This window comes from Electrona antarctica (genome assembly GCF_951216825.1).
Source record: "Electrona antarctica genome assembly, chromosome: 17".
Taxonomy (NCBI): Eukaryota; Metazoa; Chordata; class Actinopteri; order Myctophiformes; family Myctophidae; genus Electrona; species Electrona antarctica.
In genome coordinates, this window is record NC_136798.1 from 14,670,668 (window position 1) to 14,695,403 (window position 24,736).

The following is a 24,736-nucleotide window of genomic DNA, read 5'->3' on the forward strand; positions in this document are numbered from 1 at the left end:
ATCACATAACTAATCATGTTATATTGGGGGAGCATGCTATTCTCCCGTTCCTGTCTTTGCCAGTCTGTCATGATAAATCAGATATTCTGCTTCTCTATTACATTATCTATTTTTAACTACTTACGTCGCTTGTCCTTTTTTCAGGTCCTGTATGCCAATGAAGGGGAAAGTAAGCGTGAGCAGGAATCTTCGGCGGAGCCTCTGCCTCTGCCATTTGGTGAACGCCCCTCCTACATCAGCCACAAGGGTCACGAGTTCATCCCTACCCTCTATCACTTCCCCTCCAGCTGTGAGGCCTGCACCCGGCCACTATGGAACGTCTTCAAGCCCCCGCCAGCCCTAGAGTGTCGCCGCTGTCACACCAAGTGCCACAAAGACCACCTGGACCGAAAAGAGGAAGTCATTGCGCCGTGCAAGGGTCAGTGTGTCATATGGTGCTCAGTGGTGCCAACTATCTTCTTTTTTTGTTCAGGAGCCGTTTCCGACATTTGTTTCTATGAAAATGTGATTTCCATGTGGGCTCAGTGGCACACACACAGGTGCTAAAATATGCAGGAGGATCAAACAAGGCCAGGAATGCCTAAAGCCAGTAGACTGAGAAATACCCCCCAAAAACATAAATAAATCTGATTGAGACTGGCCTAATTACCTAATTAACAGATATAATATCTGCCTATTTCATGTACTAATATATATTTTATTCTTACAGTAAACTATGACATGTCCACCGCCAAAGACCTGCTGCTATTGGCCAGCTCCCAGGAGGAGCAGCAGCGCTGGGTTAGCCGTATAAGGAAACGCATCCCGAGGAAGCTCCCAGCGGGGAGCCCGCTGTCTGCAGCACAAGCCCTCGCTCCAGTACCCGCTCCACGTTCGTCTCCTCACCTCTCGCCCCATCCCTCGCCCAGGAGCTCCCCTAGCCTTTCCCCGCATCGTGGGGCCATCAAGATCCAGCCTAGCAGATCATCGCAGCAGCAGCAGCAGCCTGCCGGCAAAACCAGGTGAGTACTTTACTGGGGAGACTATTTACATCAGTGAAACCCTTTAAGTTAGCCCTACTCCTGCTTGAATGTATTACAAAATATTAGGTATTTCCACATGGCTCCATTGGTTTATAACACACCATCTCATTCATAAATAAAACCCATGCTCACACAATGACTAATGTATTTGTCTCTGACGACTCACTCACTGTCAGCCTAAAAGATTGCAATCCTGATTATTTCACATTCTTTATGCCTTTCTTTATTGGTTGAGGTGGATGCAATGAAAGCGGTTGGAAACATTAGTGTCTCTTAGCTTTCAAATCTAAGCCATTCACTGTGAACGACTTCACCATGAGACATCGCTTCTTACCTACATACCTACATTTTAAAGACCGAATAATTGGCCAGCTTTCTCCAAACGTTCCGTTCATTTTGCCATAAGAAAATGATCCTCCCAATGTTGAAATCATTGTTTCAGATTCAAAGCTGTGACTCGAACAGGCAGGTTGTTTGCTTATTAAACCATCAGTATTGGCATAACGCTATAATATTCATGCTTAATCAAACAGATACTGAGTGTATATATAGCACAGCATAGCCCTAGATTGCTGTAGCTTAATGCTTTGAGCTCTGTTAAATTAACCATAATCGAGATGGGATCCAAAAGGAAGCACGCACATCTCCAGAAATTCTACAGGTGCTGGACAAAAATATAGGTACAATGACGTTTCGACGAAAACCAAATACCAAATACAAATTTCCTGGGAGCAGAGACACAGTGTGTGGACAACCCTTCCTTTTCAAATTAACCATAATCACCTCGCAGCCATTTTGCCATTACTTCATACTTCAACCTCTGAGTATGAAGTAAGGCCAAGCCTATGGACCATTACGATTTATTTACATCATGTCAATAACAATATGATTGAAGAGAAGGCTTCCGCACACCCAGTTAGCAATTTGGAGCAGGTGCGATGGTGACAAGGCATAATAGACATTGAAGAAAGGAGGGACACCCGCACATTGCCACTTGCTAGGTTAAAGAGCATTTATTTAAATAGCAGAGCAACATTTCGGTCTTGCGACCTTCCTCAGGCTTGAAGCCGCAACGCAAGATGGAAACATTGCTCTGCTATTTAAATAAAGGCTTGTTACGTTAACCTAACAAGTGGCAGTGTGCGGGTTCTGGACTTCAACGGAATCGACTTACTGTAGCTTTGTAGTTTACATCACACATGCGTGTTTGATTTAAGGTATTCAGTAATTGCAGTATGCGCCCTCATAGCTCGGTCACAATTGAACTGGCTCTCGTCCTTCAGCGCTGGCCCAATGCTCCGCATCATCTTCCACTGACCCCTGACCTCCCCGCCTCTGACCCTCTCACCTATCTAATGTCTCTCTTGCTGGGAGACTGTAAGTAGTGGACCAGAGTTTCTCTGTCTGTCTGTCTGCGCTGTGCTGCTGTGATGTACTCTTAACATCTAACCACCAACTAACCTTCCAAGTCTCATGTTATACATGCCATCATGTTATATCAATTAGTACTCAGCCATTAGCTTAAACTGGGCACGTGAACATCATGCTTCTATAATTCCTCCTACTGAACTAGTGGGCATGTGTCGTGCCAGCAGTGGAAAGCAGGTGAAACTAGGAATCCTAGTTTCACCGCTCTGTGAACCTGATGCTTTTTCAGATTGCTTGCGTTTGGCCTGAAAGACTGGAGTTGGTCAATTGAAGAAGATGACGATGATATTTTCTTCTGAGGAATTGAAAGAGGGGGGGAGAAAGGGTAACTGCACCACTGCATTTTGTGGAAATGTTGTGTGTTTGCAGTTAATAGGACGCCATGTGGCCAGATGCATGTACTGTACTGTGTGATTTAAATCTACAGTAGGCATGCACATCTTGGTTTTGGTATCTTTTGCACTGTGTGATACAAGGTCACCATTATTGTTCTTAAAACAAGCTGATTTGTATAGGCATGTTTTTATTTGTGCACCGTGTGACTTCTGGGTAGGTTGTTGTTTCTTTCCTTATTTGTGTGGATATGGTGTGTGGGCAATGCATTTGAAAGTCTGCCATGGTGTGACCGTGTTGTTTCTAGCCTCCAAGAAATTCACATACTTTCATTTGTTCTGTCTTCACAGTTAACCCTGGCTAGTCAAAGATGTGAATTTTCACATGTGTGGATCGTTGACCAGCAGGGTTCTACAACAATATGGGGTTCGTGCAGGGACCTATCTAGCCATCATCATGCCAAGCATGGAAGCACGGAAACCTTTGCAGAAACTGGATGTCATCCTGGGGATTGAAAATCTCCTTGTGCCTTTAACACAAAGAAGCATAAGCACAGTGATGTTTTATTTTAATTTGTATAGATGTCATGACATCCACCATCAGTAGAATAAGTTAACAACGCAACACTACCACAGGTGATTACAAATGGGTTATTTTATAGGCATGACTATTTTTACTAGTATTTTCTCAGATTCATTGTCGGCGTTACAATTTGGATTTTGTAAAATGTTAGGCATGTGTGAATCTTTGTATATAATGAGTGATGATGATCAGTGTATTGCAACACAGAGGTTTTCTTACAGTATGTGATAGTTTTATTTTTATGGATTCAAATATAACTGCACATGTACTCCTTACCTGTAAATGTATGAAAAGACCGAATGGAATCTGTATTAACACTATAAACAGTCTATATACGCTCTTTGTCACCAAGTGTCAGTTGATACAGAACAAACTGATACATATGACAAAATAATGTGAACAGGAATGGTGTAATTGTATATTTGTTTTCCTTTTGCCATTCTTGACAAATAAATGTTGCTTCTCTGACATAGAATAATGGATTCATATTGTCTATATGGGATTAAAGTCATAAATATTTAGATGTGACATTATTTGTGATAATGCATTCTAGCTAACAGCTAGACCTTTTGTTAGCTACACAAATAGGGAGCCTCTAAAATAATCAAATATATTGATAAAGAAGAGCTCGGAAACACAAATCAAGCCATGCTACAACACAATTGTCATAAATTTAGAGGACGTCCTACAACGATCTACCATAAAGTCCATAAATAATGTATATGAATAAATACAGTATAGTCTATAAACCAAATTAAACACTGTTCTAATTGAATTTCCACCTAGGTTAACGCAAGGACTTTACTACACACACACACTGAACACAGGGCCATCTAATAGAAGAGTTGCGATATTGAGGGGGCAGAAAACAGCCCGTAAACTTCTGGTTGTCCCTATTTGAAGTCTTCAAATAGGGATAAACATATAGGGATAAACCAATAGAAGTCTATGTAGAAGAGCCGCCATTGGACTGGCCCCATGAAGTGAACGGTGTTTTCCAAATCCACTTCTGCAAAAAGACATTTAAGATCAGTGTGCAGGACATGGGTATGTCGGTGGGTTTATATGTTGTCAGTCACTCCTGTTTCCGGCTACTACGTCTGTAGCACAGTATGGTCGCTAGCATCCAGGAATTCAACGCTGTCAAGACACAGGTCCGCAGGAGCACTGGAGGACACAAAGATCCATACATACAAGGTAATTAATTACTGCGTTTTTACCCGTGATGAGCTTATGAGCTTCAGCGTGAACATATCCAACATGAATGCATTTGATTGAACTTATAGGCAAAAGGTACCCTTATTCCTAGAAATGTACCCAGGAGTTTGTTTGTGTTTTTCCTTGTAAATTGAACAAGTATTTGTCATTTATTAAAGTAAAAACAACCTAGAGAATAATATAATCAAATCATTACTCTTCGTGTGTGTGTGTGTGTGTGTGTGTGTGTGTGTGTGTGTGTGTGTGTGTGTGTGTGTGTGTGTGTGTGTGTGTGTGTGTGTGTGTGTGTGTGTGTGTGTGTGTGTGTGTGTGTGTGTGTGTGTGTGTGTGTGTGTGTGTGTGTGTGTGAACAAGCCATAATACTAACCCTGCCTGTCAGCTGTTGTTATCAGTGTAGTTACTACCCTTGCTGTAACACAGAAGAACAACATTAGGGTAAGTTTCATTCCAAAGTGGGATATTCAGGGTTAACAAAGACGCCTACAAATTGATACCTACAAACTAAAAATCAGTATGGAATGGCAATGAAGTTATTTGATAACTTTGGTATTATTATGTTTTAAGTCAGACTTGCCATACAAGTCTAACATCATATAATTATTAGGCCTTACTTAGTGAGGAGTAAGTAGACATGCTCCAGGAGAGGGCGCTAATGTTCGATGAGTCCTTGGACTGCCACAGAGTCTGCAGGTGGATGAGCTTGCTGCTGGCACTGAATAATGTACATAAGCTCTGATGGGGGCAGAACACAAAGACAATGATGTATGGAATGTATTGCAGCATAAACCTACCTGAACTCGGCTTGCCCTACAGTATATATTACACTAGTATGACAATTCTTTTAAGCTGTCAAAGTTGATGTGATTTCTTACTTACTGACCCCTGACCTCTTCGCCGCTGATCCATCTTTTTATTTACCATAAAAGTGCAGATGTTTAATGCAGCGGACCATTAGTTCGGGGGATTAATGGACTGTGTTACATTATCTGTTTGGTATCCTGTTTCAGTGATTTGAGCTTATGAGTTCAGACATCAAATGGCAAAACAAAAGAGTAAAACATTTATACAGTGATATTGTTCATTATATCTAATAACTAGAACTGCACTCTGTCGAGTGCCTACTTGCTTGTTGCACCCAAGTAGGCCATAAATGGCCTACAAGTAGGCCATAAATGGCCTACTAGTGCGCAAGCAGAGCGCGCAAGTACTGTCGACCGCTACAAATATGTGTATATGTAATTTGTGAATTGATTAGTGGTATACTGTGGTTACTCGGGTCTTTTGATGCGTATGTCCCTTTAATCCACCCGCCACTGAAACATATCATCATTACGTCACCATCGTAAACCAATTATACCCTGGCATTGGTACATATATCTTCATCACGTCATGGGACATACACATCGTAGCACCGGACGAAAACATACCTGCACGGTCTGCTTGCGTATGTCCCGTGGCAGGGTATGAGTAATGATTACTTGTGCTTGTTATGGCAGTGGTGTCGGATTACATATATGTATACATAGGGGCATTACCTTTAATCCACCCGACACTGAAACATTACATCATTACGTCACCATCGATAACCAATTATACCCTGGCATTGGTACATATCTTCATCACGTCATATGCTCATATGCTGCTACGGGACATACGCATCGTAGCACCTGACGAAAAACATTACTTGCACACTCTGCAATTATTGCCAGATTTTCTCTTCTCATAATGACATTCCTTAACACTTAGTAGTAGTAGTAGTAGTAGTAATTATTGTATTTCTTTGGGGAAGGTCCTTCAGAAAGCTTACCATGGCCATATCAATGATCCATCCCTGGAATGTCAGTAGTTTCAGTCCGCCTACAAACCTGGAGGAAATATTTAAAGGCTACAACAGAGTCTGTAAATGTTAACACATTGATGCGATTAATTATGAGCTAGTAGCTAGTAGATTTTTGTAGTAGATTTTCACAATTTTTGCTTCTTTTTTTAATCTTTGAAAATATTCGCCTACAGCATATAAGACATGCCCAAATAGAGACAAAGTAGATAAATGGAGCAGAGGATACAGTACACTGTAGATTAGGCCCGTTCTTAAGCTTCCATTGTAGTTGAGGATGAGAAACAGCATTATGGTGTCTGAAACAAATAGAAGAGGCCTAAGTTTAATTTAGCACACTCGAGCTGTTGTAAGAACACTAGCATCACAGTATATGATATTGCTCAGATGTCAAAGCACACATAATACAGACATGAAAATACTCATGGTAGGCTACCTTGCAAAATGAGTGCTGGGAATTCCGCATATGAGGAGATTGGAGTGTCATGGTACAGCTGATAGGTAGTAAACACAATGTATCTGCAATGACAATAGAATTACACCTGGTGGAATTATTATTACAATATCCTACTACAGTAATTTAATTTAAAGTTAATTGCAAATGTTTTGTTAATTGACATTTCTTGTTACATTACACAGTAAACTCCTTCGTTTTAATTTAACACTGATTTAAGTCTCTTCTGACTTTAAAAAAAAATTAATAACTGGTATTTTATCCTTGCATGGTCTCTTTGAAAGGGGCTGATATGGCAGCCTGACTGCAATAACCAACCAACCAATTTAGTGATGCTCTTGAATGTTGTGACCATCTCCTTTCTTTTATAAGAATGGTTGCTAATGGATTGCCTTAAGCTTATTATTACCAGACCGTATAAATCTAGACTCAATAGAGCGTCGCAGTCCCACCCCCCGGCGACAGGCCCGGAAGAGAATTCCCCAGTTCATTTTTCCCATAGACATTTCAAAAAGTATTTATTTAAAGACCTTTTAAGCATCGGACAAAGCCAATTCTTGTTGTGACAAATCATGACAATAAACACAATGTTTTGTGAGGATCAAAGAATTATAAGAAAAAAAAGTGCAGGTGTTTTTCTTCTTTCTAATTATTTGATCGGCCCAAAACATTGTGTTTATTGTCATGATTTGTCACAACCAGAGTTAGCTTTGTCCGAGGGTTAAATGTCTTTAAATAAATACTTTTTGAAACATCTATGGGAAAAATGAATGGGGAATTCTCTTCCGGGCCTGTCGTCGTCATGAAAGGGGGCGGGACTGCAACGCTCTATAGGGGGGAAATTCAGGTCCAGTACAGTGCATGCAACATCTCATCTCTAACAGACTGGTACTGTACATACAGTTAGAGTCAGACGTCCTTTGAGGATTGCACAAGGCCGTCATCTGAAGCCTATACTGTCCAATCACTCTTCATCTCTCCTGCCACTTCACCACTCAGACAGTCCATAGTTACAGTATGCTGACCTTTACTGCTCCAGCATATGGAAATGTCAGAGTTACAGGACCCCACAGCTGCTGGGCTATACTGAGAGCAGTATAGATATATAGATTTTGACTTTTCCCTACCCGCAGTCTTTTGATGTACATATACTGCAGTATAGTGTCAAATAGCTACGTTCTGTGACATCCCAAATCATGTAAACAACCTGACAATAAAAAAACTAAGCAAAAACATTTAGAAAATGCTATTTGGTTTTTTTACATTTACAAGGCAAGGCATTTACAAGGCAATAACAGGTTGAATCAACTCACAGAAGAAACAATGAAAGGTAACTGAAATTCTTTGAGGTACCATTACAGCTGTTGAATGATTAAGGTCAGCCATTTGCTACACTGATAGTATGACACCGGTTAGTTACACCTGTTGTTTTTTAAATTGTAAAAAAACAAAACGAGGCTAATCATTGCCTATTATTTTCAAGTATACAACAGTTCAAAAACACATTAGACAGATGATCGTGCGACAACAGGCTATTCAGCATTGATATCTGAGAAGAAGATGAATTGATCTGGTCTCCCTTACCCTGCCAGCTCCAGTAGTAAGCCCCTCAAGCTGAGACCCTCGGATGACTTCGCTCTTGTCAGAATAAGTATCTGTGGGAGTTTGTTTATCAAACAAATAAAGAATGTGCTATAATTGGCAAAGCTTAAAAAAATACTCAGTCCATCCATTTTTTCAAATATGGGAAAGCGCCTTGAGGAGAAGGGTCCGCTTGACGAGCGACAGCTTAGTTCCAGAAGGGACTCGGGCATACTGTCAGACTCCTGACAGGCGACGGGAATCCTCAGAAACATGAGAACTAAGATGCTAGGGGGTCAGTCTTGGAGAAAGTGTGATATAAGCCATCCAGTTTAAGGAAAATGAAACCGGCTTTTCAGGAATAGAAAGCCTGCAGTTTCTATTAGCTTGGATTCCCCATCGATGATGTCACTGGTAGACTGAACTGACCACAGCCCTCCCATGAGACAGAGTAGAAAAAAATTGTGGCATTTTATCATGAACATTAGTGAGGACCAATTATATGAAGGTACAGTAGGTTGAAAAGTGGTCCTTTAAGCTTAGTTCTCTATATATTAAATAATTAGCAGTTGGTAGTTTGTTTTCAAAGCCTCTTCTTTCTCAAGACTAAGGAAAGTGAGTGGGCTCAAGTGCAATAATGTACACCTTTTAAAATGGCCTGAAGCAAATTGGCACTCACCATACCTAAAGGTTATGGCCCATGAATCATAATTCACTTTAATATTCTACATAATGTTTTGGTAACATACTTGCCCTAGTTAGGCCTAGTACATTGTGAAAGTAGAATATATAGCAACCCACTACGACAGTGTATAGACCCGAACTTAACTTGGAAACAATTTTCTAAAGTGATTTAATTGGTACAAACTCATCTCAGTATCTGCACACACACACACACACAACAGGTATAATAGCCTAATCTTAATTCTTAGTTGTCACAAGTAGTTAATATCTATCAAGAATATAGGCTAGGATACTGTCTTCGTCTCATGCCACCATAAGCAGTATGATAGGTTGTCATGCTGTGGGACATGGGCCATAGTATTGAGAACTTGGCTTGTAGAATGTGTCCTAGATGTGGTGCTGATCTGTTCAGAGGTTTGTGAGATGAGCCCCAGACATTGATTGATTGACTGAATATTTTATTGATTTTTAAAGTACAGCAGTACACAGAGTTAAAACGCCCAAATGGATGAGATACAAAAAAAGCCAAAGAATTGTTTCCATTGTCGTCCATATTATAAACATGGACCACAAACAACTGTGAATACAGTGCCACAATTGATACAGACAATAAATATCAACTCAAGATATATAGTTTTAAAACAATTCATGAAAATAATATAAAAAGGTGGTTTGGGGCCAGAGATACGAATGTGTAGGATGCTACTCACAAGTCACAAGAGATATTATTGCCTGCATGTCCTGCAAAGCCATGCATGACATAATCTGATCCAGAACACAGAGACTGACTGGTGTCAGTGAATCATTCCACAGTATGCAAACCAGGCTTTTATCATCATAAGATAACTCATCATAATTGCATGTACCCCTTGGCTTGTTCTGTTCTTGTTTGATGTGCCATTTCAGATTGGATATAGATCTCTTGTTGAATGATTCATGACAGGATTTGAGTTGGATTTCATAGACTCTGTGGCAAAATATTTGCTCTACTGATAGAGGCCACATCATGCTGCATGACAACTAATCACTAATCCCAGTTTTACAAAAACAGACATAAAGTTAAAACGTCTCCGCTTGTTATAAAATGTCAATGCACATATCGAAAACGATTCAAATACCCTGCTGATTCAGTTATTACATTAGGCTCTCTCTCTCTCTGCCCCTTATTTCCCTCATTATGTTAGCAAGAAAATCCAAAGTACAAAGCAAGGTAAACACATAGCTTATCATAAGCGAGTAAACAAATAACATTAGACATTAATTTAACTTCCAAAAGTCTAGACTTCAACCCATTTCAGAAGCAAGCAGTATTTCATTGCATCATATCTTAGCATCACAACTTTTGTTAGTCAGTAAAGCACAGTAGCAAAACATAGATTACCAAATGATGGACTTTCCCTGCAGGAAAGTGGCATAAGTATGTGTTCTGGAACTGTTTGTCCTTGACTGTGTGATGACTCATCTTTGTTTATTCATTAAACAGTTACTAAATTTGAGGAAACCTGCTCCCAAAAAAGGACAAAGCATTTGTCAGTTAGGACTACAGGGATTGAATATAAGGATTCATTTATGATCAACTCATTCAGTTTTTACCTTTGAAACGACAGTAAGTTGCAGTTTATTACTCACTTTATTGACTCTGCATGAGCTGAAAATATTATCAGTCAACGTTTGTTTAATTTCTTGTCAATTATATTTGCATGAATGTAGATTGTACCATGGAAAAAAATTCAGTCAAATCATGTTGAATGTCAAGTGTTTTGATGTATTTTTTCCTCACATTGAATATTTCAAATTTCTTTTCTGTTTCTTCTAGTAATGACAGTCTGGTTCACCCTCGCTCTCACTCTACTCTGCTTGGCATGCTGTTGCCATGGCACCATGTCTTGTCCAACACTTTGCAAATGCTACCCCAGAAGAGCTGAGGTGGTCTGTAGCGAGGTTCCCCTCACGCAATTCCCATCGGAGGGTCTCCCGGAGAACACGACTCTCCTGACAATACAATACACGAACATCACCTCCATCACTGAGGAAGACCTCAAGGCCATACCCCTCCTGGAAGGTCTACACTTATACAGTAACAACTTGAAGAATCTTTCCTCTGATCTTCTCAGAGGTGTTCCTCGACTGAACACCCTGGATCTCACGGGTAACAAATTGGCCTATCTGCCTCCGAATGTCTTCAGCCACGCTCCCCTTCAGACTCTGGTGCTGAAAAACAATATGTTCGAAAAGGTGCACGGAGAGTGGTTTTCTCACAGCAGCAACCTGACCTGGTTGGACATATCGGGGAATCGTTTAACTACAGTCCCTTCAGCCCTGCTTCAGAAAGTGCCCCATCTGGAGAATCTAGACCTCGCCCACAATCGTCTGGAGAAGATCTCCCTTAATTCACTGGACGGCTTGACCAAACTTGAAAGACTTAATCTGCAGAACAACAAGCTAAGCAGCTTGGATGCCTCTATATTCAACAACAACCGTAACTTAACTTATCTCTTTGTCTCTGAAAACCAGTTGGAAAAGCTCCCTGCAACCATTTTACGGGGCCTTACTAAACTCCAAGGTGTGAGTCTGGACGACAACAAGCTGACCCATATCCCCCCAGGTCTGCTAGACCAGCTGCCATCCTTACACGACGAAGGACTGGACCTGACCACCAACCCCTGGCTGTGTGATGGGAAGGTAGAGTATCTCTGGAGATGGCTTCAGAAGAACAAGGCCAAGGCTTTCACAGCCGAGAACATTGTATGTGCTAAACCACTGTCTCTACAGGGACGCTCAGTGTTGGCACTGAAAGAGGGTGAACTCAAATCTTAGTCTTATATTCTATTGTTCCTTTAATTATGGTGAAAAGATATACTGACATTTGTCAGTCTGCCTTCCTTCTTTAGTTGCTTGTTAAGTGCTTAATTATTTTCATAACACAATACAGTGTTGTAGTTTTGTTCCTACTATGTAGATGTGATTAAATAAACATGATTTCCTCAATGTCAAATGTTTGCAAAAAGTACTACATTGAAGTTGTTTGTGCACACAATCAAGGACTTTCATATCATATCATATCACCCTTTTAAAAATAAAATTACTCGAAAGAGACACAGCCTGTCCTCAAATGATTAGCTTAGGAATGCGACAAAACAATCCATGAATTCAATGTGGTGAGTAATTGATAGAAGACAAGTATTTTTGGGGGATGAAATGCCGTATTGTGCCGAATATAAGACGACTCTGATTAAAAGATGCCCCCCATTTTTGTGGAAAAAGAAAATGTAATGTAAAATAGTCTAGTCCCTGATTATAATACGACCCCGTTTGTTAGGATATTTCAATTGGAAAAAAACGTAGTCTTATATTCAGGCCAATAGGGTACTCCTTTAATGATGTTGGAACTTGTGTGTGGGACAAAGGGGGGGGGGGGGAGAGAAAAGATAGTACAGTGTTATAATCATTCACTGATGGACAAGCTGGTGTGTTTGCTTGGTTTTGTTTATCATTTTGCAACATTTCTGATTACCAAAACCACACAGGGATAATCTAAAAAAGGAGGCACACACACACACATGACACAAGTCACAACTTGACAAGTCACAATCAAGGTACAAAGTAACAGGGAACACTGCTGTGTGTGTGTGTGTGTGTGTGTGTGTGTGTGTGTGTGTGTGTGTGTGTGTGTGTGTGTGTGTGTGTGTGTGTGTGTGTGTGTGTGTGTGTGTGTGTGTGTGTGTGTGTGTGTGTGTGTGTGTGTGTGTGTGTGTGTGTGTGTGTGTGTGTGTGTGTGTGTGTGTGTCAGTCAACCAGACACACTGAGGAGTCTCAACGTTCACAAACGCCCACAAACTGTTCCTGCAGGAAAATCTGTTATGTGAACTTCCTCCAACACTTCTGCAAATTAGCCTTCAGCTCTTGTTACTCCCATCATAACCAGCTTCAGCACCCCATGCATGCCTTCTGGACTACTGGATACCATCCACCAGGGGGGACAGGAGCTCCTTCTGTGAGGTAGTCTTAACCCTAGGGTGTGTGACGTGAAGAGACAGAGTACTTTTGGAGGTGGCTAATGCATCCCCAGAATGTGCTCTTTCTGGAGGAGGTGCCGTGTGCCAGCCCTGAGGTTCTTAAAAACCAACAGGTGGTGTCTTTAAGTAAGAATGTGCTAGGTCTTCGAAAATGAAACGAGGCTTAAAATAATTGAGATACTAACCCAAACCCTGTTTGGGTCTGGAACTGCTGTGATTACATTTGTTACATTTGTGCTTATATGAAATTAATACAATTCACCTCTTTATTCCTCTCTTCATCTTCTTTTGGATATCGTCCAGTCCACAGGGTGCTGAGGGTGGTGTACCATGCATGCTTGTTAAATGTTCAAAGTAGGAAACTGAATAGACTGATTCTCATTGTAAAATGGTCTTGCATAGGTAGGCTACTACTTACAACCACGGCTGTGATTTGTGCAAATTTTGTAATTCATCCAAATATCTTTTTTTCTTATGTGGACTCAATAGATCTTATCTTATTTGTTATATTGCATACGCATTATCTAGCCATCTCATAAAATATCAGGATACAAAAAACACATTTTATTACCATCTCAGAGTTTTACTTTTCAGAATGGTCATGATTTTACACAGTAAAAATAAAACACCATTATGATAAATAAACATAATGGTATAGCTAAAAACTATATAAACTACATTCATTCGTATTAGATGCAGGTTACATTACGTTTCAGTGTTCCCATCTGGCTTTTAATAATTTGTGCGTGGGCAGTAGGCCTACTGTACACTTGTTGAATTTTGCCACCAAATGTGTGTGCGTGAACGTGCATACTCGCGATGCCCACAGACTTTATCCTCAGGAATCCTTTATCACTGTGAGTGCGATGAAATGTATGACCCTTTTAAAACGTAAAACATCACTGCCTCCAGTTACTTATGAAAATTAAACCTTGTTCATAAATACTTTCCAAATAATAAAAGACCTCAGACACTGTCTGTTGTGGAGGACATTCTATTATCTCATGAGTCATGACCTCAAGTCTACAGCAGGGGTGTTTTCAACTGATTGTGAACCAGCTAGGGACCACCACCCTGACTAAGAATCAACCTGGGGACCATTGTGTGTTGGGAGGGGCTGAGATTGGTGCTTTAGCACTAATCTTATTAAACTCACTTTAACTTAACTGATATATTGATTTGTATCTTATGTATGAGTGAGCAGACAGCCAGACACATGTGATTATATGGGCACATTTCCTAATAATGATGACGCAATGATGCAATTTGGTATTGATTGATTGAAATATTTATTAACAGTTTGCAGAATTACAGTACATTTCAAGCACAAACTCAATACAAAGACTGTTAACTGTGAGTGGACGACCCAATTAAGCATTACACTTGTTTACAAGAGGGTCCACCTTGTTCAATTTATCAAAACATTTAGAGACGTACAAATAGACACTTCTATATAGTCAAAGAACAGAACAGGAATTCATCATAAGGGAGGTAAAAAGGGAAAAGAAACATATACAGTGAGGGGAAAGGGGTACACTTCCCCTTCTTGAGATTTTAACTCCCATTTCTGTGGAATGTCTTGACTTCTGACTTTCCAGTAACTGACAACATTGACGCATTACTATAATTACTTGAAAGTGAATAAAGTGAGGGGCCTAGAATCAGGCCAATGAGAGAACAACTGCCATGCACCACATGAAAGTTTAGAACCACCACAAACCGACACAGATTGTTTACACCTTCTCCTTTGAACAGGGGCATAGTTTCTAGGCTAGACAGCATTCAGAGGGTGGCTTCCTGGACCGTGGCAAGGGCATGCATGGGAAGAGGAGCTGGCAATTGAATTCAAGGTTTTACAGATGACATACAGTTGGGTGCCACCGATATTGTCCCTTATCATTTGACCCATTTAGGCCTGACCTCAAAATTTAAAAAAATCCTTCTAAATCCTCCAGTTTTCTGAAATAAATATTTTCACGATTTTTCAAAAATAGCAGACCTACAAGCTCGTAGCGCGCCACTCGGTGGCGCGCTATGAGCTTGTAGATCTGCTATTTTTCAATAGCTAAATTATAACATAATGTTTAAAACACCAAAAGGGGTTCCCGCCCAAAATGGGTTAACTGTCCTTTTGCGCAGATCACGCAAACCTCAGCAAAAAGAAAAGGACAATATCGATGGCCTCCAACTGTATAGCCTATCTCTGAGTAGACTAGACACATTTTATCCAGACTCAGATCCAGCCTGCAGTGTCAGGTGTGATCAGGAAACAGCTATGCTTAGCCACATGTTTTGGACAGTGCCCCAGACTGAATGCATTTTAGATGGAGATATTTAATACCTTTTCATATATTTGTAACTCAACTATAGACCCCAATCCAATGACGCCGTTGTTTGGTGCTTTCCCAGAGGGAATAATATACCGACTCATCAGGCTGAAGCTATAGCATTCTCCTCTTTACTTGCTAGATGCCTGATATTGTTTAGTTGGAAAAAAGCAGCACTGCCATCTCACAAACGCTGGGTGGAGGAATGTTACTGTACTGTATGTAACATATCAAACTTAAATATACAATCAGGGGCTCCACCCAGAAATATATTAATGTTTGGCTGTTTCTATCCTACTTGGGGTAGTATTTTCTACTTAACCATTGGCCATCCCCCCCCCTCTTTTTCCCTGATCCTCCCCGCCCCCCTTTTTATCTCAGTTATAGTTGATTTTCTTTATCATCTATTCTACAGTTTTTGGTTTTTGACATTACATTTTATTTGTGTATGTACTGGAGTACTGGAGACTGTTGTTTTGTAGCTGTTGTCTGTCTCTGTTTTTCTATATTTTCTTGTGGAAAATTTCAATACAAATATTTGAATAATAATTCGCCTTCTCCTTGAGGCACCAGCCACACCATAAACATGCCTGGAAGTCTGCCAAGGTTGATATTTCCTGTACAAAAGTGCACAATGTTGGCCCAAAGCAAAGAACAAAAATATAAAGCCCAGTTAGATTATATAAATAAAACGAGCATTTAAACAAGCAAACATAGGCCTATACTTAATGTACTCATGCACAAATGTGTAATATTATATTCATATAACTAACCCTAAGAAATGTTAGCCAAGTGCCCCTGCCCCCCAGAGAAAGAAAGGATGAAGGATATCTAGCCTATTCAGAATATCTTCATAATATAATTAATAATAATTATTCCATCATTCATTTAAAGGTAGTGTAAGTGATTTTCTTTAGTTAAAATAAGTGTTAAAAAGCTCTATATAGTGTTTGTTGCAGTAACAGGAGTCTCCATGTTTATCCAGTTTTTTTTTAACACCCTGCGAGACCCGGATATATTTCTACTTGCAAAAAAGAGATTTCAACCTTACTATACTACTTTGTACTACTAGTACTTTGCAGAGGAAAATATAATGTTTAAGAAAAAAGCTTTATGCAAAGTTTATACACATTTATAATAATTATTAAAATAATAATAATAAATTAATCATTTACATTTGGGGGATATCTTTCACAATAATAAATGTAAATGTTCTAGACATTCTAATGATCACAGAAAATATATATTACAGGTGTTTTACTTACTTTCTTCAGGGAGTCCAGAGATTTTTAAGTAATTCCTGCCTCTGTCGGGGGTATTTATATGCAAATATCATGACCAATGGCATTGTAAGACTAAACAATGAACATAAGGATGATGTTTAGGTGAATTTATTTTATTTAAACTCTGATTTTGATAAAATATAAATTTGTAATAGTACAACCGTGGGTCTTGCAAAGAAATACATTTTCAGAAACCGAAACTGAAACTGGGATACAAATTTTATCCAATCAGGATAGAGAACGCAAACCAGTGGAATTGTAAGTGATGACATCCTAGAAATGAGCAGACAAAATTGGAACTGGAACACTATAAAAAATTAAGCTCATAAATAGCTACTCTCTCCTGATTGGCTGAAAATGTGTCACCAATAGAGCGTCGCAGCCCGCCCCCTCGAGAGACCCGGAAAATAAATCCTGTTCATTTTCCTCATAGATTTTTCAGAAAGTATTTATTTAAAGACGTTTACGCCACGGACAAAGCCAACTCTTGTTGTGACAAATCATGACAATAAACACAATGTTTTGGGCCAAACAAAGATTTAGAAAGTAGAACAAAAACGGCAGTTTACAACACTTTTTTTGTTGTTTTTCTTCTTTGTAATTATTTGTTTGGTTGTCATGATTTGTCACAACTCGAGTTGGCTTCGTACGGCGCTTAAAAGGTCTTTTAAATACTTTTTGAAATGTCTATGGGAAAAATGCATTGGGATTCATTTCCTGGGCCTGGCGTCGTCATGAAAGGGGGCGGGACTGCGACGCTCCATACTGTACCTGAAAATATATTGTCTGTTTATTAAAGAGATGGAGAGACAGTTCACTCACACTCACCTTCTGTCTATTGGATCAGTTGGAAGTAAAGACGGAAGAATGTCAGACTCATTAAATTTAAAACCCTACCTCCAGCTGGGTGAGATGAGTCAGAGAGAGGCCTTCAGTGGCTCTGAGGCATTATCATGCATAGAGTTAACGACAGACAGCAGAGCCCTCACTGCGGTCCACCCACACTTCCTGGCCCGGGACTGAGATGCCACACACACACACACACACACACACACACACACACACACACACACACACACACCGGTGTACGATGGAGCATCAATTTGGCCACATGATGTTGTTTACAGCAGTGGCTCTCAAACATGTTCACGTCAGGTACCCACACATTGAATTAATTAATATGTATTTGGCTGCAGACCCACATTTGAAAATATGTTGTGCCAGGAACTTTTTATTTTCTTTCATCAGAGACAGTAGACCGTGACTCCCACAGAGTTCTTAAGCTACTCATTTTCAGCTGTAGTCTCTGAAAGGTGCAATAGAATACATTATTTAAAGTATTAATGCATGCAACTGCCTGCAACACCCTGCAGTTATATGCCCCTATGATGGCTATCTATCTCCTTCAAACAATAACAGTGTTTTGGAAATGTGTTTTTGTCGTCGTAGTGTCTGATCTCATTATTGGCGAGAAGTGAGGGCAGGCCGCTTCCCCATGTGATTGGTTGGTTTTGGTAAATGACCTCCTATGCTCCCTGGGGGAATGAGCTAATAGCTCTTCCATGATGGACGTTGTTAACAATGTGCCTCAACAACTAAACTGTTATTCCCTATAAAAGCTTTAATGGACAACAGCCTCAGAGATATATAGGCCTACATTGACATGAACACATTAACTCTATACAAATACCTGTAACAGCTATTCATCCTACTTGCTGGCTGCCCCCAACAGTCAACACGCACACACGCACACACGCTTTGGAAAGTATGCTTTGGAAAATGATCTGAAATAATAATGTATACTTGATTTGTATACCATTATCAGACCAAATTATTTTACATTCTTTTTTTATTTTGGGTTGCAAATAGCCAATTTAACATCGAGGAGTCCACCACTCTTCTGGTTATCTGCTGGTTATCTTCTTACAGACAGACAGACAGACAGACAGACAGACGGGTGATCGCTTGATTTATCATTAATAGTGTTAAATTGTGGGAAGCTAATGCCACACATTATTTCCATTAGCTTTCTCACAGGAAACAGAACTTAATCACCATTAGCCAACCCACGAGAAACACATGACTGCTGATCAAGTAACAGAAAAGTAAAGCCCTTGCTCTCGCTCCCTTTCTCTCTCTCTTGTCCGTTGGTATCCTGAAAGCTGAACCAGGAATGACTGGCTCATCATCCCTAACCTTGAACAGGATGCTATAGGAATTAAACACAAGCAACAACTGCCAAAGAAGATAGACAGGTCTCACCTTTCTGTCTGAGAAGTGCTGCAGGTGCATTTGACCTTTCAGGTGACCTACAGGAAATAGAACGGCATGACTCACAATTACAGAAAACAAACCCAAACTACTGTTCTCTCTCACACACATTGACATCTGCAGAGCAGGAGCAAGTTATTAGTAAACCTGTTCTTCCTTCCTAACCTCAGCCATTCCAATTAGAGCAGACATTGTGCCACAGGTCTTTTCTCCAGTAGGCCTATATCTGTTCTCTTCTTGCAATGGTTGTATAAAGTCTACACTGCAGAGCCCCATCTTTTATATCATCACAGTCAGGCAGAAATCTCTTATCTGCATATTCTAACTCTAACTATTTTTTTTTTTTTTTTTAAATTAACGCCCTGCTTGATCATACTACAGGCGGGTCACACAAAATAATCAAAAGTAGCAGATCTGCAAGCTTAAAACGTAATGCAGTGTCACGTTTTGTGGTTGTAGATCTGCTACTTTTGTGTTTTTCAATTTGAATCCAAAAGTTTTGGTCGGACATATGCCATGTTGCCAATATTCGCCTTTGTGTCTCTAATTTCTTTTCTTCACAGGACCATCAATCGTCGTCCTTGTTCCTCCATGGGGATCACGAAGGCAGATTGATTTCCACATTGGCGTCCATCTGTAATCACCCACACAGGGACGAGGCACAAGGTTGAGGCAGTTTAATTACTTCACAGCACAAAAGCAAGGACACTGTGCAGTGCGCACTCTAGTAACCGTGAGGACTAAATCCTTCCTATGACTTCTCATTTCAATTGGAGGCTTCTCTTCTAAATCTGTTTGGTATCTGTTTGGTACTGTTTGGTTCTCTGGCCGATGTCAACTCGCTCTGGTCTCACATGAGACCATCATCCTCTGGGATCTCTGCAAAATTCATCTGGCTCCAATTTTCCTGGAGGGCTTTATATGGCTGCTGTTAATGGGCCTCTCAGCTGTTGTTACTTAGCATGGTCAATGTAGTGCCCAGTCTGCCCACTAGGCTTTCAAATGGGCTTTAGAAAGCCTGTTAGAAGGCAGGCGCAAGATCAAGGTTATGCAGGATACAGGATCCTGTATCACTGGCAGTAAGAAAGGCTAGTTGTTCCTGAGGGCGAGGTGAGATAGTATGATGAAGAGGAACTTGTCTGAGACATCTTTCTTGGGCCGAGGCAGTCATCATTTGTTGACATTAGTCCCTCAGATGTCTATACTAGGGGCTCCATTTTCGTCACCGCTAAACCCCTTTATCTCTAAACTTATTTGCCTTTTTTTACTATTTTGCAAAACATTTTTGAATAGTTAAAATGGCCATGCAGTCGACAAGCTCACAACGTGTCAATGTAGATTGGCTAGTTGAACTATTCAAAAATGTTTTTCAAGATAGTAAAAAAGGCAAAGAAGTTTAGGGATAAGGGGTTTAGCGGTGACGAAAATGGAGCCCTATACCTCCTACCCTTTTCCCTCTTCACCAAAACAGCGCCAGGAATCAATTGCAGAGTAGCAGTCACACTTTTCCAATGATTTATTGTTCATTTTTAAATGAAACTCTTCACTTGGGAGTGTTGCATTAGCCCATGGCAAAAGCCTGGCACGGCCCATTTTAATAATGCAGAGCTGTCATACTTTGACATATTGTAAAGGCATGTTTGGAAAATTCTGACATGAATAAATGTCCCCATAGATGAATAAACTAGATGACAATATTGTTTTTATGACCTCACTCCACTCCCTAAATTAATTGCAATTATTGTAGCACTGTAGCCACTGTAGGAGAAGGATGTTCCACTCCATGAAATATAATTGTTTTTGGATGAGATAATCAGCCGTGGCAAGATCATCGACAACCAGAGGAGATGTCTTTCAAGGCCAATTGCCTCAATTAGATGTCCATACATTTATCAGCAGTGTTGCAACTCTCAAGGCCAATATAACATGTCTAGTGCAGTTAAATGTGTGTATTTTTTCTGTGTGGTATAATAATGGTAATAATCGCTAATTTGAAATTAACTTTGTTTTTAACTAAATAATTAACTAAGGCTTTAACTAAGTTATATGAATTACTGAGAGAAGAAAGAAAGAAAGAAAGAAAGAAAGAAATGCAGCTGCAAACATATTTGCTACTTGAGCTGACTACATAATTAACTCAAGCATGGCCATTTCCATATGTCTTTATCATATCAATCATTATAAATCCTTGAATAATGGACAAAATATTCAATATTGAATTTTTATTTAGAAAACATACATTATGGTACAATCAGACACAATTACATGACTCAATTATGCACTTGAGTGCTTGAGGAAATGTTGGACTGAATATAATTAGTTTGTTCAATTTACGCTGTATGAGTCTGCGACTGCCTGGAGGGCGAAGCTGAAACTCCTGGAGTGCATTGGAATAAAGTGAAATGGTTCTCCTGTCCTGTGTAAAGATGGTCTCTTCAAACATGGACTAAAGAGAAAGGTGCTGACTCACACCTGTGACCTTTGGAACTGTATATACCAGACACACTTTGTAAGTGTAAGTGTGGTTGCTGAAATGGAAATGCTATATCCACCCCCAAGATTTATTTTCTTAATTTCACAGAAAACATGCTGCCACCTCAATACACCCACAGTTGTTCTTCTCCCTCACTTATCTGTATGCAGCAACAAATGCATGGCACCGTTAATCCCTGATCTAAACTGCCAAATAACAAATAAATAATTAGTGATAGCTATTTTCCAATTACAAACACCATAGATTTTCTCTCAGTGGTAGTTTATGTGGCATCAATATCTGCAGTCCTAAAATGTTCATGAGCATATAACAGTATAACACTATCAGCAGAGGAATGCTAAGGTCCAGAGAACAGCCTTACCTGCATTCTGGTTTTTTTTTGAGTGGTGCAACCACTCCTATAGACAGCTATGTGTGTCCCTGGGTCCCTGGTTGGGTCCGTCCCTGGCTGGCTGTATCCGGGGACCCCCTGGGGACCCCCACACATTAACTCTATCATTTCTCAACCGTTTCGGGCGTGGAGCAGCTCGCCGGAACCGGCCCGGCCCCCTGTGGGTCTGGAACTTCCGGGGACCCCCTGGGGACCCCCATACGGAGTTGCACCACTCACTTCACACGGGTGTGATTTTTTCTTATCGCCAGGATTTGACAAGTTTCCCATAGGGTTGCAGTCAGTGTCATACAGTATGTTATTTCATGTGTAGCCTACATTGCTATTAAGTGTCACTATTGTATTTTAAAATCACCAGCTCTGCTCAGCTCAGTTGATACTGTACATAATGGATAAAATTACTGTTCGGAAAGGTCTAGCCCCTCCTATATACAGGTTTAATGTTTGTTTTTAGTTCAATGTTTGTTTTAAAAATGCCATAATGAAGAGAAAATGTACGTCATCTTGTCCCTAACACAAACATTAAATGCCATTAACAATAAAGAGAATTTAATGTTTGTTTTGTCACCGTTTGTTTTACATGGCCATTACATTACCTAATCACACATTAATCATGTTACCAAGATTGCTTTTTTTCACCTTAGAAATATTGCACGAATCAGAGCCTATTTGTCATTGGACGATGCAAAAACGCTAATCCACGCCTTTGTTTTTTCTCGGCTTGATTACTGCAATGCACTTTTTTCTGGACTGCCTAAGAAAACAACTGACAGATTACAACTTGTCCAAAATGCAGCAGCCAGAGTTTTAACTAGAACTAAGATGAGAGAACATATTACTCCAGTTTTGGCTTCACTGCACTGGCTTCCGGTTGTTTTTAGGATTGATTTTTAAATTATTTTACTTGTTTATAAAGCTCTCAATGGTCTCGCACCTTCCTACCTACATGACTGCCTGCCTAAATATGTCCCAAACCGACCCCTAAGGTCTTCCACTGCGGGCCTGCTCGCTTTGCCTAAAGAAATGGCAACTAAAAAATACGGGGAAGCAGCGTTTTGCTTCTACGGGCCGACGGCGTGGAACAAACTCCCACTGTACCTTCGACAGGCAGCCTCTGTAGACTGTAGACATTTTTAAAGCGCAGCTCAAGACTCACTTCTACACTCTTGCTTTTAATTGATCTTTTAATTTTTTTGTTATTCATGTCCTCACTGTATTGCATTACTGCACTTTTTAATGTTTATGCCTTGCTCTTCCTTTTTTTTCTCCGTTGCTCTGTAAAGCACTTTGAGCTGCATTTCATGTCATGAAAGGTGCTATACAAATAAAGTTGTATTATTATTATTATTAATCAACATGAGTTAGACTTTAATATATTAGCGTCCCTCACTTCACACGGGTGTGATTTTTCTTCTACTAATGCAAAGACATTCCAAAAGAAAGCATATTAAAATGGTAGGGAAACGGTTTCCCTGTGAGATGAGTGCATCAGACTATTCGGCTATTTTCTAGAAGGTCATATTTAATGTGTGTAATTGTCATGCCATTACATTACATGCAGCTCTATTGGCAGAGTAAAATTGCTCCAGCTTGGTGCACCTTCACACAGGCTTTTACATTTTCATGTCGGGAGGAATAAGAAAGATTCTGCACATTATAATGTAGCACTCTAGCACTATACAGTATTACCTATATTTCTAAATATGCCATTATAGAGGAAGGGATTACTTTTCCCATTCGTGCAGCTGAGAATATCTATCAAACAGAGATATGGGGATGAACAGCTATAGGCACAATAGCATTTTAAGCGTTGGAATTCTTATTTAAATTAATGCAAGTGACCATCTTCAGTTCAATTTGAATCCCCCATTAAAATAGATGATCTGAGGTCAATACACAGAGACATACTCAACTACGTTATATCTGCTAGCTGAGTGCCTTATTTTGTATTTGTTTGTTTTGTTTTAAATAGTTCTGGTTTTGATTGTGTGCACTTCACACGATGCAGTGATCTAAATGCATATTCATACTCCAGTTTAGGTGATAAGGTGACCACAGAAACGGTGGTTAGTAAAAACAGATTGATGTGTTCGGGTGAGCGGTGAGTCGCTTATCACCGCTACGTGACATCATGTTGTAGTTTTCCCAACCACCGCGGTGGTCACCTTTTCACCTAAACTGGAGTATGAATAGGCCTTAAAGGTCTAAAGATCTAAATCATATTAATACAAATCTGGGAATCCAAAACAAATATTGCCCTGCAAATCTCGAGCTCCTCAATGGTCAACAGTAAACAATTAAGAACAGTACTCTGATTTATATCCTCAGACCAGCAGTGATACTTTGACTCTCTCATAACAACTATACCACTGTGGTAGCCTTGGTTCCAGGCTTACTCATCTGCGAAGAGAAAAGCCTGGTCACAACCTAAGGCATAGACGGTATTGGCGGAAGTGTCGTCCGGAACATCCGTCAGATGCATTTTCTCCGGATACGATATTCTTTCGACCTAACACTTGTTTCATAGACAGAGAATGTAAACTGATTTGTAAAGCGTCGACGTCATTTCCTTGAGTGGTACTTCCACCGAAATTCCGCAACTTCCGCCCAAAACAAATGATACTGTCTACAGCGTAGGTCTTTCCCAGCGTGCCACTGTGGTGAGTCAGGAACTTGTCCTTCAACCCTGCCAGTCGAACTGCTCAGTGGTCAACAGATGTCTGTGATTGTACTGGGTTTCAATATGTACAAAATAAAAAACAATCTATTTACACGTATTTACATAGCATATATTTCAAACTTGGTTCTCAAAATG

General features: G+C 40.1%; 2 protein-coding genes across 2 annotated transcripts in view; both read left to right on the forward strand.

Moving 5' to 3' along the window:
• Positions 1-3,833, forward strand: part of LOC306941447 (rho-associated protein kinase 2-like) — a 48,998-nt gene extending 45,165 nt beyond the window's left edge. The window contains exons 31-34 of the mRNA XM_079526926.1: positions 145-418; positions 710-1,001; positions 2,680-2,775; positions 3,134-3,833. Coding sequence (XP_079383052.1) covers positions 145-418; positions 710-1,001; positions 2,680-2,749 — 636 coding nt within the window. The 3' untranslated portion in view covers positions 2,750-2,775; positions 3,134-3,833. The remainder of the gene's footprint in view (positions 1-144; positions 419-709; positions 1,002-2,679; positions 2,776-3,133) is intronic.
• A 644-nt stretch (positions 3,834-4,477) lies between these two features.
• LOC306940988 (uncharacterized protein) lies at positions 4,478-19,676 on the forward strand (the record flags this gene model as incomplete). Its single annotated transcript, XM_079526289.1, has 4 exons — positions 4,478-4,562; positions 10,956-11,939; positions 13,171-13,281; positions 19,600-19,676. 4 exons carry the CDS (start codon positions 4,478-4,480, stop codon positions 19,674-19,676), a joined length of 1,257 nt encoding a protein of 418 aa, XP_079382415.1.
• Positions 19,677-24,736: the final 5,060 nt, after the last annotated feature.